This window comes from Haliaeetus albicilla, chromosome 1 (assembly GCF_947461875.1).
Source record: "Haliaeetus albicilla chromosome 1, bHalAlb1.1, whole genome shotgun sequence".
NCBI lineage: Eukaryota > Metazoa > Chordata > Aves > Accipitriformes > Accipitridae > Haliaeetus > Haliaeetus albicilla.
Window position 1 is genome coordinate 68,360,391 of NC_091483.1, and position 13,705 is coordinate 68,374,095.

The 13,705-nt window shown below is 42.2% G+C and overlaps 1 protein-coding gene across 2 annotated transcripts in view; it reads left to right on the forward strand.

The window, feature by feature from the left end:
- The first annotated feature begins 9,782 nt into the window (after nucleotides 1-9,782).
- TAPT1 (transmembrane anterior posterior transformation 1) overlaps nucleotides 9,783-13,705 on the forward strand; it is a 48,296-nt gene continuing 44,373 nt past the window's right edge. For both annotated transcript variants that reach the window (XM_069793110.1, XM_069793114.1), the window contains exon 1: nucleotides 9,783-10,079. In XM_069793110.1, coding sequence (XP_069649211.1) covers nucleotides 9,842-10,079 — 238 coding nt within the window. In that variant the 5' untranslated portion in view covers nucleotides 9,783-9,841. The remainder of the gene's footprint in view (nucleotides 10,080-13,705) is intronic.

Genomic DNA, 13,705 nt, shown 5'->3' on the forward strand with positions numbered 1-13,705 from the left:
TATTTGTAGGGGAGATGCTATGAATTTATATGACAGTACCTAAACAACTGCAACAATCAAGCAAAGGAAATCCAGATGTAAGTCAAAGTTATGGTATTTGCCTTCCTGTTTTATTTCCTGTTTGAGGATTTCAGAGATATTAACAGATGTTACTGAATCAAGCATTACAGTTGTGTGAAAAGGTGGCATATGTAATAGTATTCTCATTTTATATATAGGAAAAAAGTGCTACAGAAATAATGATTCTGCTTCTGGAGTAACAAAAGAAACATGTTGATTCCCCATGCTTAGATCATAAACTGTTCTATTCCCCTTGTGTTTTAAATGGCCGTTTGTAAGTCTTCTACTGCAGAGAAATCCCTTACTTCGCCCCTCTGGCTGAGAAGCAGGCATGCTTTTCATTTGTTCCAAATAGATGAGATGGCTTTTTACTGAAGTAGTCTACTTTTTGTTCTGTGCATTTCATTTCCAGTTGGATTCAAATGTCAACAAATTGATCCTTGGCAAACCAAGCTTTCCACTATGTAATATCATTTCCTCATTGAACTAATTACTTCACTGTATCAGCTGAAATACTGCTTTTAAAGTAATTGGGGACTTGCATATCCATGTTCTTTATGCAAATTAAAATGAATAGCTATACTTAGTAAATGGGAAAACTGCCTAAGTGTTAGAGCTGTTCCCAACCTGGAAATCCATTTCCCACAAGAGAAATTCAGTTGTTAACTCACTCCTGAATTTAAGTTTCAATTTTTAAGCCTGTGTGTCTAAAATGATACTCCTGAACCCAGACCTAAAATTCTAAATACAGGTGGTTCCCTTGCAAAACTGCTTGTCACCTCCAACTGCCTCTAACCCAGTAAGATGCAGTGCTCTCACTTTCTCAGTGCTGAATTATCTGCTCAACTACTTCCTCGAACGCCCACAGAAATCAGGCTTTGTTGCACAGGAAGAGCTGGCTCAAGATCAGAGCATTCCTTAGTTCCTAAAACAGGCGGCTTCTAGCATCACAGTGTTTGAGCGGTCATTGCAAACAAATGGGTGTTCCTCTCTCCCAGGACACCAGTTATTCTCCAGAATGAAACACTCAACTCCTGGCTGTGCCCTCAGGACACTATGATGCCGATCATGCGGCTGATTGAGCCAGGCGTTACACCCGCTCACTCAAGTTGGGCTAGAGGTCTAAAGGGTCAACAATAACATTCAGGCAAAGTTTTAAAACTTTGACTACTGAGGACATGAGCCAAACATGGCTAAGGAGGCGAGAACAAGATCTGTCGTGGAGGCACACTGTAGAAAAAAAGGGTGAATTGGCACCATGAGCAATCTTAACTCACAGCATCAGAAGCCAGGAACATGCTGTGAGTAGGAAAGAGTAAATCAGAAGACACAGTAGTTCTGTGAACATTATTATCTTTTTTCTGTTAATTCTCAGGTATTGCTTTATTAATCTTGTCTATATCATGGACCCCAATTTAAATGTATGCTTGTGCTCTGCAGACACATCAGGACATATAATTTAACTGTGTTACTGCAAGTATTAAATATTTCTATTAAACAAGGTGTGCTTTGTATATTGCCATAAAGTATGCTGCTTGCAGTTAAGATGATAGTTCTGCATTCATCCAAGGGGGAACACTCAGACATTCAACTGTTCTTATTTTAATTGATAATTCCCCTGATTTTATTTCAAACAATCTCACTTAAGGAAAGGGGAAAATGATTGTTATGGATTGTGAAATATAGGAGTACTGGGAGGGAACTGAATGTGCCAGCTGGGAATATACAAAGGAGGGAATGAGTCATGTAACTTCCAGTCATTTGGAAAGGGGTCGTCCTGACTGGGCAGGGCTGCAATTACTAAAATTTATGTATCAAGCATTTATTCCTGGGTTGAATGAATAAATGATCTGCTAGCAGATCATAATGATCATAAATGATCTGCTAGCAATGGTGTGATAAAGGTTCTGTCAGCAATTATATTATAGGGATTTATAATGCAGAACTAAAACAGTGCATCTTGGTCACTAAAATAACTCCAGAGTCAGACTTTGGATCAAGTTATCATAACCAAGCAGCTGACTAATGCCCACAAAAATATCCGTATGCATGGGAGTCATCTCTGTGTAAGCTGGTTGGGTAATTGCTTGTCTAGGGTTCTTTTTGCTTGTAAACATCTCTATAGAACATATGGGTACTTGGTTATGTGAACACACATTTCTGTGTGCAGGTGCTCTAAACAAACACATGAACATCAATGCATAAGTGTGCAAGTTTTTTAGGCCAAAAAAAAGCCATTAGATTGTAAAGAAGCATATATTCTTAAGGCTGAGTTAGAAGTTAATCTAGTACTCCACAGTAAATCCCAGTAACAGAAATGCTGACAGTACTTTAAATGTAATAGTGTTAAGAGACATCATTTACAGGACTTTTTCTTAGTCAGCTGCCTGTGTTTGAAAATATGCTTTCATAAGATTTTCCAAAAAGGAATATATTTCCTATTGTTTCAATTAAATTGCTGGGTTCTTTAACCAGCTGATGATTTCCCCAATACCTATGTTCTCATATTCCAAATGTGAACTCCGTGGCTGACAGATGGAATCTCAGCTTTTATTCTTGATATCCCTCCCTGAGTTCTGTCAACTCTTAATGTGGCTTTGGTGCACATAACTTGTTGTAAATTACAGGATCTCACAACAATAATAATTTGAAAATGGAAAGGAAAAACATGTTTAGTTAATGCTCTGCTAGTTGATGCAAATGTAGGGCAGGTAGGGTTACTTTGCAGGAATATCAAGCATTTTCAGTGTAAGTGCCTTTCTTTATGATCTGCCAGGGCTGAAAGAGCAATCCCAAACACATTCCAGTGCATCTTGTTACTCATCAAGGTAGAACAACCCTCCTGGAGTTCCAAATGGTAATTGGATTTTTACGGAGCCTGCCAAATTAAAATTGCCTGCTTCAAAATATAAAACTTGAGCAAAAAACAGGATGGGAAATTTTGAGTTCCCGTTGACAACATATTCTTATCTCATCATGCTACCATAGAGGGTCTTTGGTGCATGACATAAGAAATCACTCCCTTGATGCTGTAACTGTGCTATCGATAGACACAATTTGATATATTGACAGACACAGTGTGTGAATACATAAAAAATCTATGTCTGCACACTAACATAAAAGATCATGCAGACTACGTTGGCGATACTGGAATTAAATTAGAGCTGAATTTGATCCAAATGCTGTTGTCATGTTTGACAACTGGATTATAAGAGTTAATAATAAAAACAGTAAGTAAAGCAAAAACCAATCTCAAGGGATGACAATTACTAAAAAAATATAGCACTGAACCCTTGCCTGAAAGACACTGGCTGATTTTAGAACATTTCTAATGTTAAAACAATACTTAGCTCCTGAAGTTGACTTTGATGTCAGTATTCTTTTGTCATTTATATGTAAATAAACATTTGCATGCATTTATATATATAAAAACAACATCCGTGTTCATGAAGAGCAGTTCTGCATAAAGTTTTTCACCTTCACTATATTGTACACAGTAGATTAGGTGATCTGTATCTATTATAGCATCATTTAAATAGCAAATAACAATTAAACAACAAAACATTTCTTCTTTCAAACTTGAAATAATTCAAAACCAGTCCCAACCTCATGAAAAGTGCATTAGTCCACTAAAGGTCATGACTTTATTTTGACTTACAATGACTGAAGTTTTGGTCTCAGAGCCATTAGTTATACATTTACAAGCAATACATTTCCTTTTCTCTGTATGCTATGGTTCATGTTTTTCATGTGCAACTATAATTACAAAATGAGCTGTGATTTTCAGAAATAGGAATCTAAACCAGCAGTCCCAGAATCTCTTAACTGATTCATTTGGTCCTACTGGAGGCTCAGCATCTTTGAAGAACACATTTTTACTGCCTAAAATCAGGAAAGCACTTACCCTTATGTTTAAATCTAACACATTTGAATTCTCTTCTGAGTAGAGATGCTTTCCAGAAGTGAGAGACTTAAGATCCTATCCAGAGATCTCACAATCTAATTTTAGGCACAAAGCTTGTATGTATGTATATATCTCCATACTTTATCATAATAGAAATGCTCTTGCTGAGCTGAGATTTTAAACTATTAAAATCAATAGGACTGTTTACAGCAACTCTGATTGCTCATGATTCTTATAACAGAGACTTCCATCTCCACTTGGGTTTGGCATGACTGAAAACTCATATTGTAAGTTCAAGCACAAAACCCAGGCCAAAGTTTGGGATTTCACCTCTGCTGCCTGGACTGGAAAAATATGAAGAAATGGTAGACTGAAACTTATACATTAGGAAACAAATTTCTAGAGGTAACTTATTTTCTGACACCTAGACAAAACACCAACCACTTTCTGTTTGATACCGGGAATTTCATTCTCCGGTACAGGAAACTCATGTTTAGGTGCCGAGACCTTCTTCCCCAGGTGCTCTTCTCTTCCCAGTTCATGACTTTTGGAGCCCTCATAACATTTTTCCATCTGCATTTTCTCCACTGATTTCCTCCCACCTATTCCCCTCACACCTCATGTCTGGCTTAGCTCTGCTGAGAAGTAGCCGAGGATGGAGTCAAAGGCAGCTGCACTCTTCTTCTGTAACACTTAGAACCATCTTGCCATGTGTAAAGCCATCTTCAAATGTTATGTAGTATAGCTACAGATACGTAACAAGAAAAAAAGAGGAAAGAATAGATTACAAAACCTTTCTTCCAGCACTTCAGGATGGAGATTGTGATAAAGTAACCTGGAATCGAAAAGATTTAGGAATATCGCTGTTACTTTACTTTCAAATGTGTGAACCTGGAGATGAAATGCCCCATACATCACTGAGTTCGGTTATGTTGATGTTGAAAAGACCATTTGCTGCTTTTCCTACATAATAGGTGTCAGAGGTTCAGGTATCTGTGCTCCAATAGAGGCAGCAGTTTAAATATCAGTTGTGGCATTTTGCTCAAGATATAAATCCTGAAGAAATCTTGACACTGAGAAATGGAGATCAGACCATGGGTATGAAAAGACTCACTGACAGTCACAGAAAAAGTATTGCCTTGATAAAAACATTCAAGATATCTAACAGGGAAAGAGCTATAAAAATATTACACTAGGCAACTCCTAGAATTCTTAACAAAAATCAGACAATATGAAATTTATTTTTAAGATAATGTGAGCATGCTCTTAAAAACCTGTAATACTGAACTAACTTTCTGTACCTCTGCCCTTCAGTCCTCCTTGAACTATGGTCTCAGGATAAGATGCCACATAAAAGTATCTCAAAAGAATTATTTCTTCCAAAAATGTCAAAGATCGCAAGTGTAGAAAATCAAGCCATCACTGGAAAGCACCATTGATTTTAACTGTGCAGCAGCTCTTGTGCTATACAATACAGTATCCAAAGCAAACAAATAATGGAAATGTACCAGTGAGAAGTCAAACCCGACTTTCAGGTACTGTAGTATTGCATAATGTGATTTGTACTTGCATTACTCAAGGACATGCTGATGTTGAGTAATGCCCTTAGCTTACCTAAGACTCAACCTAATCATTAGTGAGCCTACAACTCCAGGAAAAAATATGGAAAACTCTAGCATTTTAAATTTTATATGGAGATAAGAAAAAAAATTAATAAGTGAAACAGGTAGGGTGCTAGTGTCTATACAAAAATTTCTTATACTGATTATTTTTCGTATGTGTGGATTATCCCGTGCAAAAATTCATGTGCTGCTTAGATGTTGAACATAAAATGGAGGAAAGAATCTTTACATGATTTTTCTCCTGTGGGCGTAAACAGATATTTTTAACTTCAGCTACCAAACAGAACTGAGACAGAATTAGAATATACTTCCAACCAATACTTTTGTACCTTGCAAATACATGACAGCTGTGATTCTGAAAGATTTAGAACTAAGTTTGTTAATATCAGTTGTTGCTAAGAGATGCATTGCCTTTAGGAGAAGAATGAGTATGCACCCACATACTAAGTGGATCGATGAACTAAAAGTCACAAACCAAATACCTGTTTATATTACAAAAGGGCCTGAACATACTTTATTGTGGAAAAAAATCAGCATTATTGCACTTTGGACTCATAATGAGTTTTGTTGACTTGCCTCCTCAGAGAAGGTGTACTCAGTGATGACATTTTTAAAAATGAAGAATGACTGAAAATCACATTGAAGACTGTATCTCAATGTCATTCTTGCAGGAGACTTAAGAAATTATACCATTAAACCATACATTTTTAGTATCTAGTCTTTTTTGAATGATACTGCAAATTCTAAAGAAGTTTGAGCCTCACTGACAAAATGCTTGCAGTGGAAGATAGATACCAGATGCTTTCATATAGTTATGAGTATTGCAGTTACTCATAACTGTTTCGTACAGCTATGAGTATTGCATTGTTATTATCATCATTTTAACACCTGCCTCTTCTTTATTGCTAGTTAATGTATTCTTCGGTTTCACTTACCTCTGCTTGATACAGTACACTGAATTTCCACACTTCTTTCTAGACTTTTTTCATGTTTCCTAACCTATGTCCATAATTTACTTCTTGTTTGAGATATAATTTTGTTGACAGATTTTTTTCCATGTTTGTACTGCTCTCTAAAAAGAAGATCTTACTTGACCTCTTTTTAGCACACTTCACTGATAGACCACCTGTGTTGAGGGGATATCTGAGTTGGTGGGGGTAAATTACATAGATGGCAAGGTCTGAAAAGACAACAAAGTTCTGCCAGCAAAAAGCACTGTAAAAATTATTATCCATTTTCTGAGTCTTCTTCTTAATGACCTTTTGTTGGGTCTTCTGGGAAAAACAAAAAAATGTTACAAAAAAGGAGGAGTTTTAGACCATGTAAAAATGTTCTTTAGAAAAAGACCATCCTCACTAAGTGAGACAAAGTAGTTGCAGCAACGAGTACTCTGGGACTAAAGCACAACTGAGCTGGACACACTATAAAAGTCTGAATACTCACCAGTGCCAGAATAAACTTTTCTGATATCAAATAAGCAAAAGTCCCTCTGTGATGATTATATATAAGATACATTATAGGTAGATAAACATTACTCTAGCATATGCGTGGAAAATTTAAGGCAAAAAATGAAGTAGCTTGTGCAAGGCCCCAAAGATCAGCAGTGCTGACATTTCTAATAAAATTCAAGTAACTCTTAATTCCCAGTCTGTATTCACTGCATGACTATCCTAATGGTTTTTGCTGTTGTATGAATGAAACTGCTTTTTCTCCTTGGAGAGAGTCATTATTTTGAAACAATCCTCCCTTTCCCCCCTACCTGTTAATTATCTCTTGGGGGAAAAAGTGAAACTCCAGCTGTGGGAACATAGATAGGGCTGTGCCTTGTTCTAAGAAAATCACTTCAGGAAAAGGATTGGTGAACGGTTATGAAACTGCAAAGTGGATTCTGACCTGCTGCAGAGTCACTCCGTAGCATGTCTCAGCAGATAAGCTATGGAGAGCAACAAAATACAGCTTCTCATGCCGAAAGAGCAGATGGTCCCAGATAACTCCCAACAGCAGACACTGTAATGAACCACTACTTCCTATATCAACACTGCTAACATTTTTCACTAAACAACTTTTCCCCTCTGACCTGGCTAGTTCAAGGACTCAAATATCTAAAGACTGGATTTTGCTGCAGTTAGGTTGACCTTCTGGAAGTGGCCCGTGTGTCAAAATATCACATGTAATAGTTGAAATACACACATCTTTGCATGTGGAAAAGAACACATTAAAATTCCGGCCAATGATGAGTTACAAACTGGATGTAAAGTACAGAAAAAACATACAGAAAGACTCTGTGGGTAGAAACTTGAGGGTAGCTGCTCAATGTGCTTTTTTTGAAGCATCAAAAATATGAGCGAATTCTTAGCTGAACCATATTGCAGTCACACTATTATCGTGCTTTCAGCTGAACTGCTTCAAGCGGAAAACTGGAAGATCTTGTAAACTAAGCAAGGTTATCTTGGGTCAACCCCTGAATAGAAAATGTATGTGCTGCCACACCTGGTGCTGGCAATTCATTAGACTGCTTCTCAGTGGGCCTGAAGGAAGAACATAGCTGGTCACTAGATGATGCTTCTTGCTGCAAACACCTTCTTTTCGGTGAGACCGATAACAAGGTTGTGACAATTTGTTGTCCTTAAATATCATGCAATGCATCTTATGATGGATATAGCTTTTATACACAGTTGGAAGGAGAGAAGCAGAGTGTATCTCAGAGTGTCATGTAACTGCACGGACTGCAACAGCACTCCAGCTGATGGAATTTTTCAGCTCTTTTTGGAGCTCTTTGTTCTGCATCCTATTTTTCCAACTGCTTTTTACATCCACAGAGAAAAGATCGGAGAAGAAAGCCCAAACTGACAATGTGTAGTAACAGCTATCACTGTTCGCTCCCTGTATGATATTCTTATTACACATTGCAAGTGCCTGTAAAAAGCACTCCACTGCCTGAAAATATCAAGACTTGGATTAATCCTACCGGCATTAATTAATTAATTTTAGGGATTTAGAACCACTAAGGGCAATGGAAATGGGCACCTCTAGTCTATCCAAAGCCTGAAATGCTCTTTGAGACAACGGTACAGTTAACTTACGAGTTTTAGAAGATGACTACTATGGCCTTCCAAAGAAAGAATAAAACACTCTTTGTTTTCCCAGGACGAGTGGCTAAATATTAAGCTGACTGAATCTGGCATCTGAATGCATGATAAGAACATGAGAACTGAATGTGAAAGAGATCTTGTACTTTTAGTTCAGGCCAGGTATTTTGTCCTCGTGCCCACGTGAATTCCTCCTGCAAACAAGTGCTTTGCTGTTACCTTGAGCTCCCTGCTTCTTACATTCATGTTTACTCTTGTATGCATTATAAGCACTTTGAGACAGGAACAATTATTTTTTGTTATTACGGCCTCCGACAAGCCTTTTCACTGCCGGTATCGTGCTGCCAGTAACTAACGGCATTTCCAGCCTCAGCACTTCATGAACCACAAGATTTCAGACCCTGGCTCCCTGGCTGGCGGGGCTCGTTGACCTCTGCGGGCTCCTCGAGCACCGGCGCGTGCCCTCCTGTGCCCGGCGGGGTGTTGGGAGCTGCATGCGAGCCAGGTGGCTACAACAGCCCCCGTCCTTCGTGCGCGTGGGCTCGGCAGCGGCGACTCCTTCCAGAGGCCTCTTGCGGGAAGAGCTACGCAAACACAGGGAGCGCGAGTCCGTGACCGCGAGTGGCCGGTCCAGTGCAATGCGCGTTATGCCGTTCGTTGACATCCTGTTGGCTTTGGCGTTAATAATTCACCTCTCGTGTTCCATTTTTGAACGAGGTCTTTATTTGCATGGCGCCGGGTTGATTAATCACCCTATTTGCAACCGTTTCGAACTACTGCCTCCCAGCCCCCGCGGCGGGTGAAGCCGTGACCATCACACACGTTACTCACGACAACGGGAGAGGGCCCGCTGGCCCTCTCCCCTAGCACGAGGGTCTTTATTACCTATAAAACCAGAGTAAGCTTGCGGGCCGGGCAGAGGCAGGCGCGGGGAGGGGGCGAGACGCGAGCGCGGGGGTTCGCGGCGCCTAAGCGGTTAACGGCAAGATGGCGCCGCGCCGCCTTCGCCCCCGCCCCCCGCGCTGGGCTCCCGCGCGGCGGCTGGGCCGGGCCGGGCCGGGCTGCGCCGCTGTCGCGCGGTGATGACTCACCGCCAGGGGCGCGGCGCGGCGCGCGGCTCGGGGGCGGCGGGCGCGGCGCGGGCGGCGCTGCTGCTGGCGGCGAAGATGGCCGGCGTTGCAGACGCCGCTGCCTCCGCCGCGCCGGGCAGCGGCGGGGAGGGACGGCGCGGCGGCGCCCCGGAGCAGCAGGACAGCGGCCGGGGGGAGCCGAAAACTCTCTGGGGGAGCGGCGAGCCGCGGCCGCCCGCCGCCGGCCCGGGGCAGCCGTCTCCGCAGCAGCGAACGGAGACGCTGGGCTTCTACGAGAGCGACCGGGGCAGGAAGAAGAAGCGGAGCCTGTCGGGTGAGGGGCGGCGGCGGGGCGGAGGTGCCTCCTCCCGCCTGCCGGGGCGGGTGGAGGGCAGCGAGGGCCCCCGGGCCGGCTTGGCGGCCCCCCGCGGGAGACCGGGGCGGCCGCGGCGGTGTTGCCCGGGGCGGGCGGCGCCTCCGGGGCGCGCCGCCAGCGCTGGCTCCTCGCCTCGCCGATCGCCCCGGCCCGGCCCGGCCCGAGGGGCCGGGGCCGGCGCGGGCGCCTGAGGCGGGGCTGAGGGAGCCGCGGCCGCCCGCCCGCCCGTGCAAACTTCGGCGAGCGACTTCAAAAAGTGCGCCGGGACCCGGCGGGCCTGGGGAGCGGCGACGTTCAGCCGCTGCGGTAGCGGGGGCGGGCGGGCGGGGAGCTTCCCCGCCGGCTGCGCTGCCTCTTCTCTCCCTGCCCTTCGGCTTAGTCGGCGAACCCGGCCGTGTCAGCGGAGCGAAGCCCCTCAGGGCGGCTGGTTGCGCCCCTGCTCTCCAGGCGGGCGTGTTCCCGAGGGAGACCGGGGGCAGCGCGGTCCCCGCGCCCTGTCAGGCAGTAGGCTGCCTGGCGGCCGTCGGGGTGGGGGTGGGGGGGGGCGTTGAACAACACGGGCATCATCCATCGCAGCGTTACAGGCTGAAATTGAAAGTCGGGTTGTTAGGTCCGATACCTGCCAAGGAGTGAGTGACTGCAGCGAGCGCGTCGCACAGCGGTTTGTGGTGGGAGCGGAGCCGTTCAGCCCTGGGCCCCGTGTTTCCTGAGCCCCCCCGGGCTGGGAGGGCTGCGGGCTCGCTTAACTTTCTTGCCGAAGTGTGAGAAACGCTTCATCGTCTTCGCGGTTCTCGCTGTGTACGCGTACCTACGAGCGCCACAGTCTTTGCCTCCACTACTGAAAATAACGGTCCTGTTAGAGCCTCGAAGTTGCATGCAGGGTATTAGAAGTCTTTTAAACTAAATGTAGTTTGCTACCTGAGCATTTTATAGGGAAAAGTAAGGGAAAATGTCACGGCCGTTGATATCAGTCTGCACCTATATTTACATTTACACTTGAACTGGTTATTTCAGGTATCTACAAAGTAATTTTTGAAAACGGCCCTGCTTCTTTTGTAAAAATTGTCACTCAGGGTGGCAGGGTTGATTTAGTGTTGGTAAGGTTCTAAATAACTTTATTAGCACCATATTCTTAATTGAGTGGCTTGCTGAAAATCTGCAAAGTGCTCAAAGTGATGTTCGCATTTTCAGGCTTTCTGCCTCAGTGTTGGCTTGAATGCGATACCGCAGGTCTTATCAAATAGAAAAAAAGAAGAATTAGGACTTAATTTAAAATAATCTGCCAACAACTGAATGCTTTCCTTCTGAACTTGACAGGTGCTGTGTCTGCTTCTGACGTGTTACATGTCATAGGACATGCAGCATCATTGACTGCGGTTCTGTAGTGTTGATGAAACTGATGTAATTTCCGTAGCTGTAAAGAATTGGCTTGATTGTAGTATTATGAATTGCGTTGTGGTGAAAACAAGAATGGTCAAGATATATACTGATGTGCTTGAAAGGCAGCTGAACAAATAACTTTATAAAAAGTAAGGAAATTGTTATTTGGGGGGTGGAATTCCTAACTATGATCCAGCAATTGATTTTAAATTAAAATAGTTAAAAATCATTGGCGCACTCTGACTCTTCAGGACAGAAAAACATTAGAACAACAGGCTTCTTCGTAGAGCAACTAAAAGTTCTAACTCACCTAATAGTAGCAATATGTTAAATCTATGTAAATAGAAGTAAGGTTTATTCCTGATGGTAAAGCAGGAGCGGTACTATACAGAGAAGTCGTTTAGAGGAGAAGGAAATACTTTAAAAAAAATATAGTGCTGTTTTAGTCTCGATTGATTTATTTGAGTGTTTATGGAAGAAGTGTGCATTTAGGATTGACAGGAGTAAAGTGAGTGCCTGGAATTGTTGCATTTAAGATTAAAGTTATGATTATATACCAGTAGAAACTTACTGAGGTGCAGTGCATTTTGCATTTGCACAAATTTTCCTTTCCATTTCTGGTTAATGGTTATCCTTTGTGTACCTATGCACTGAAGTATGACTTAGGTAAATCATTATCATTTTACCTTGAAGGATTAGTGGCCTTTTATGTTTTGAAGATGCTTGTGCTTTTCTGTCCTGAGGTGGGGAGATAAATGAGAATACCTTAAGCATTAAGAGTGTGCTATCTGAACAATTTGAACTTAGGCCACAGTCTAAAACTTTCTGACTGCAAAGGAGGGAAATTTGAAGTAGGGAAGGAATTTGAAGTAGGAATTAGAGTGTTTACTTGTTTTTAAAAGAAAATGATGCTTTGATAGCAGAATTAAGCCATTTTTCAAATGATATATTACTCTGTCCTGCCTTGGTGTCACATGCTGTTCTTTTGCTTAGTGTGTTTTTTCTACAGGGTCAGCCACTGATCTGTTTTCACAGCTGGCACAGAACTAGGGCTGATGCTGGGTGGCAGTAAGTGCTCAAAAAGGAGGTGGCTGAATGACTGTATGCTTCAGTGCATTCCCGTTTTGCAGTCACAGTCTGCAGCTTGTGTATTGATCAGCCTCAGTCATGAGGAGTGATTCTCTCTTAACTAGGGCATGAAAGTCTAGCCAGGTGGAGGAAACGTAAAATGATTTGTTTTTCAACAGTAGGCCTGTGAATGGGTTTGTGTGAGGTAGGAAGGAATGGGAACAAATAGCTCATTAGTTAGAACCATAGAGTATCTCAAGTTGGAAGGGACCCCATAAATTACCCCATGGTGGTTGCCCATTTGCATATATTTATTTCGTAGGAAACTTGTTGTTCGAGATGCATTATCTTTAAGTTAGAGAAGGTCAGTTATCTGAGGTGGAAGAAAATACACCTGACCAGTCAACAGAGTAGTGAATTTGTGTGTTTATACCTAAGGTTATCTCTTTTTACTTTTTAAGCAACAAAGAATTGGGAAAACCAAGAAGGTCAGAAGTGATAGTGTTACGAAAGACAACTGTAGAAAACAAGTTTGCAAGAGATCTGAACAACGATTTAGTGATACCATCTTCTGCCTTACTTCACTGGAATGAACTTTGATTGAACCTTTACTTGTAAATATTAGGTTTTTTACTACTCATTAAACTATGTGTTGGTTTTGTTTGTTTTCAAATAAATACTTTTAAGGTTTACAATGGCTTTGGCCCACTTACTAGAAGTGGATCAGTAACATATAAATCATCAAAATCACTATCCAGACAAGCTCATACAGGGAAAAACTGTTTGGTTCAAGTAGTTTAAAGCAAATGATTTATTAACAATACATAATTAACCAGCAGTCCGTGAATTATATAGCTGTGATCAGTATCAGCAACATGATAAATCACAATGCTAGACATACATAGAATGTTAATATACCACCGCAAACTTCAAAACGCCCATTTGTAATCCCCGCAAGTTCTAATCACAGTCAATACACATGCCCTCTACCCGAGGCAGTGTAGGTTATAAGCACACCCTGCCTCTTCTGCTTCTTTTATACTTCTGTTTGAGCTGATTCCTTCTTTGCTTTAAAACTCTTTGTAATTTTCTGGCTACTCTTCCAATTAATGGTCTTCATCATCTTCAGTGTGGTG